At 53.7% G+C, this 3801-nt stretch overlaps 2 protein-coding genes across 2 annotated transcripts in view; one reads left to right on the top strand and one right to left on the bottom strand.

The window, feature by feature from the left end:
* The window catches only part of MONBRDRAFT_39019 (uncharacterized protein), a gene marked incomplete at both ends in the record, with an annotated part of 3540 nt that extends 3186 nt beyond the window's left edge, over window positions 1-354 (bottom strand). The window contains one exon of the mRNA XM_001750090.1: window positions 245-354. Within this exon, the coding sequence (XP_001750142.1) occupies window positions 245-354 (110 nt within the window). The remainder of the gene's footprint in view (window positions 1-244) is intronic.
* Window positions 355-960: 606 nt separating this feature from the next.
* MONBRDRAFT_34427 (uncharacterized protein) overlaps window positions 961-3801 on the top strand; it is a gene marked incomplete at both ends in the record, with an annotated part of 9297 nt that continues 6456 nt past the window's right edge. Inside the window, 8 exons of the mRNA XM_001750134.1 lie at window positions 961-1072; window positions 1330-1442; window positions 1576-1682; window positions 1812-1992; window positions 2158-2209; window positions 2358-2443; window positions 3130-3190; window positions 3345-3416. Coding sequence (XP_001750186.1) covers window positions 961-1072; window positions 1330-1442; window positions 1576-1682; window positions 1812-1992; window positions 2158-2209; window positions 2358-2443; window positions 3130-3190; window positions 3345-3416 — 784 coding nt within the window. The remainder of the gene's footprint in view (window positions 1073-1329; window positions 1443-1575; window positions 1683-1811; window positions 1993-2157; window positions 2210-2357; window positions 2444-3129; window positions 3191-3344; window positions 3417-3801) is intronic.

Here is a 3801-nt window from a genome sequence, read left to right as displayed (position 1 = left end):
GGGGGGGGGGGGGGGGAGGCAAGGTTGAGAGCTTGCTTGCGTGCCCACGTCGGGGAAGACAAGCACGATCGGGACGCAGCGTACCGAAAAAGTCGGTTTTACGGAGCCCTACTGCCGAGACCACTGCCACCGCCCCAAGGGAATTAAAAAAACATGAGTCCACGTGAGGTCAAACTCCCGGTCGCCTTGAAGCAAACTGAGGTGAGTGGGCACAGGGGTTGGAAAGACCGCGGATGGGTTTGACCTACGGGTGATGGTCACTTTCATGGGCGGTCCCACGGAGGCCTGTGCGCGAGAATGGGCGGTGCTGCGCGAGCCGACACCGCCCGTGTTGGAACGTGGCCGTCCTGCCATTGTCGGCGGTGCTGCTATGTGTTATGGGCCATGCTCTGCCCCTGCTCCTACTGAGGATCAGGCAACGTAATGGGTTCTATCGCTTCTGCATACAAGGGGCGGAGGAGGGCAGGCGTCATACGAGGGGGGCGATTGTGAGACAGGCCAACCGTTGTCAATGCAAATGCACGTGATGATCCCTGTCCTTGCTCCTTCAGCACAGGGCGACCTTGACCACAAGCCCAAGGAGCGATGCGCAAAACGGAGAAGGGGAGCGGAGGCGCGAGAGCCAGAGCGAGCGAGGGGCGCGGCACCAACTTTTGATTTCAGATCTCTCTCTCTCTCTCTCTTTTAAAAAAAAAAAAAAAAAAAAAACAGAAAAAAATCAGTTTTCGGAATTAAACTTTTTGGTTTTAGAGAGCTTTCAATCGTTCAGAGAGGATGAGAGATGAAGCACTGGAGATGACAAAGCGATGGCATTTTTGGTACAAAATTCAATGTTGTGCAGAGGTTCATCAGAGACTGCCCGCGCACATTTCCACGACAACTTTAAGCCGGATATCCACTAGTGTGCTGGATATCACACTAACGTAATACTCAAGTGTAACAAAGCGTACAGTTTCTCTTATGAGCTTCAAAGCATGGTACGGCGACGAGACTGCCTGCTGCCTGCTCGGCGCGTCTTGCTGCCTGCCTGCTCGGCTCGTCTTGCTGCCGGCTCGGCGCGTCGAGGGAGATGGTGGCCTGTTTTGGTCAGGCGAAACGAAAGGGGAAGGGCCTGGCGTTGATGTATGGGTGTCGGGGCTTGCAGTGTGGCTACTTTGCACGTGTATATGTGTGTGTGTGTGTGTGGATAAAATGGATTTCTAGAGTGTACTCGGGTTGGCCTGGCTCGCGTGCGGCTCGGTAGCTCATGGCGCAGGGTCAACATGCTGAAATAGGCGCGGCAAGAGTTCATCTCCCCCGAGGGGTTGCGGTTGGATGGTCGACGTGCAGACGAGCTGCGCAGCGTCAAGGCCAAGCTCGGCGTGTTTGAGCAGGCCGACGGCTCGGCGTATGTGGAGCAGGGCAATACCAAAGTGCTGGCCATTATCAATGGACCTCATGACGTACGTGTGGTGTCGGCAGCGACTGCTACACTTGTACCTGCTTCAGCCTAGCTCATGCCATGCTATGTTGTTTTGCATGTGTGTGCATATGTGTGTGTGCGCGCGCGCCCTGTGGCCACCTCTCTTTGTTCAGAGCGATGCGCGTGGTCCCAATGCCAGTGGGCATCTGACCGTCAGCTGCGAGTTTATTTACGCCAGCTTTAGTACAGATCAACGCCGCGCGCGAAGTCGTCTCGACCGGTCCGTTTTCAATCTGGCCCAAACACAGGGCTTGAGGAGCACGACTCAGAAATTCTTGGGTTCATTTCTTCTTGTTTTCTCATTGTTGTGCCGTTGTGCTTGTCTGGGTGTGCGGGGGCGGGCTGACAGAAAGCTAGCAGAGCAGGGCACGCGAATTGCACGAACGCTCGAGTCGGTGGTCATGGGTCAATTGCTGTCGCGATCAACGATCAATCTGAACGTGCAGGTGTTGCAAGCTGACGGGGGAGTTTTGGCGACTGCCATCAACGCAGCTAGTCTGGCCATGATGGACGCAGGCGTGCCGATGAAGGTTTGTGCTTGCTTCTGACGATTTCTCCCCGAGCCTGGGTGAAACACCCAATCACTGGATCAAAACGCAGGGCTGTGTTTTCAATATGATTGGCTTGTTGGCTTGCGCGTATGTGTGTGTATGTGTGTATATGTGTATGTGTGTGTGTGCGTGTCTTCAAAATAGGATTTTCTGTGTGCATGCAATGCCGGTGTTTTGGAGGGTGTGGCCGTGCTTGGTGAGTGATCCTGGGCTGTAAAATGGCGCAAGCCCGTGACACATTATCGTGGACTGGGTCTTTATCGGGGGAGGGGGAGTGGCAATGCAAGGACATGTCTCGGGCGTTGCGGTACTGTAGTGTTCATGAGGCATGGCTGGGGCGGTAGACACCAATCATTCTGAAGCATTGGCTCGTGGACCTGATCTTACCGTGGCCGTAATGCCACGCACCAATACCATCGTCTTGAATCAGGTGTGGTCTTGCGAGGGGTTCACTACCGTGTGTGCGTGTGTGCGTGTCACATGTGGAAACGTGCTTTGGACTTGAGACTGACCGTGCGTGAACGCTGTGTTTTCTTGATGGTATGGCGCATGGGTTGGACCACCTGGTCAGCTCGAATCGCGCGTACATTTGGATTTGTATGGAGATTTGCAGGACCTGGTCCTCAAGGGCTGTCAGGCTGTGCATGTGCTGTTGAAGCAAGTGGTGGAGGAGCGAGTGGCAAGTTTGGCATCAACATTCAGTCATCGGCTCTAGACTGAGCACAAGCGTGTCCCAAGCCAGTCGAGTCGGAGTGTTGCAATCTTGGCTTCTTGGCTGAGCCAATCTGGCCCTGCAACAACGTATTGGCTGATCTTTAGATCTGTGTTCCTGTTTTTTTTTTTTTTTCTGTATTTTCACGTAAACTGTCAGTTCTTTTTTTTTTTTCTTATAACCTTGCTTTGTCAACCATGTTCTCCATGCTCTGGACCAGCCAGACACTCTTGGGTGTTGGATCAGGCCTGGCCATGAGAGCGTGAGGGCGGCGTCGGGGGCCTTTTGGGGCGGGAAACGGTCAAGCCACTTGGTCCTTCATGCTCATGTGCGAGAATGGACGTCTGACGAAGGAGTGTGGCAGTGGGCACACAAACTGCATCTTCTGACCTGTCATGAGGTAGGATGAAAAACGTCAGACAAACTTTGAATTGACCATGGCCCTAAAACTTTTGTATCATCTTGGTATGAAAACATGATCCAAAATAATAGCTACCACGCGTCAGTACCATGTGCTGCACCGACGGTCCTCCTTTTGGCCCAGATTGTTTTGAGCAACGACAACTTTAGCCCAGTTTGGTTAATGTCACATCCCTAGGCGTATTCGTATGGTGTTTAGGGGTCGAGTTTGTTTGCAGTGTGCTCTCCCTGCCTCTCGCTCTCTCTCTCTCGCGCTGTGCTCTCTCTCTCGGTTCGCTGGTCTCTGTCCTGTCTCTGACTCTGGTCTCTGTCTGTCTGCCTCCCTCCCTCTCACTCACTCTCTCTCACACACTCCCTCTCTCTCCCTCCTTCCTATGGGCGACGTGAGCTCGAGTAGGCTTTGAAGGGGAAACACCCTTCAAGGCACGGTCGATCGGGCGCGCGCAGTCGAAGGCGTCAAGTGTTCCTGAACTGTTCTTGTTGGTCCGGTTTCGGTGAGGACGACATGAAAAGAGGAAAGTTGTTGATGTTGGGGAGATGGACATGGGGGCCTTATGAAACTTGGCTGTGTCCGCCGACCCGTCCCAGCAGAAGTAATCCAATAATCCATACGTGCCAGATTATCAAGGCGAGGAGGAGGTGTGTGTGGTGCGCGA

The sequence above is a fragment of the Monosiga brevicollis genome, genomic scaffold (genome assembly GCF_000002865.3).
Source record: "Monosiga brevicollis MX1 MONBRscaffold_37 genomic scaffold, whole genome shotgun sequence".
Taxonomy (NCBI): domain Eukaryota; class Choanoflagellata; order Craspedida; family Salpingoecidae; genus Monosiga; species Monosiga brevicollis.
This window is presented reverse-complemented; position numbering and strand designations above follow the sequence as displayed.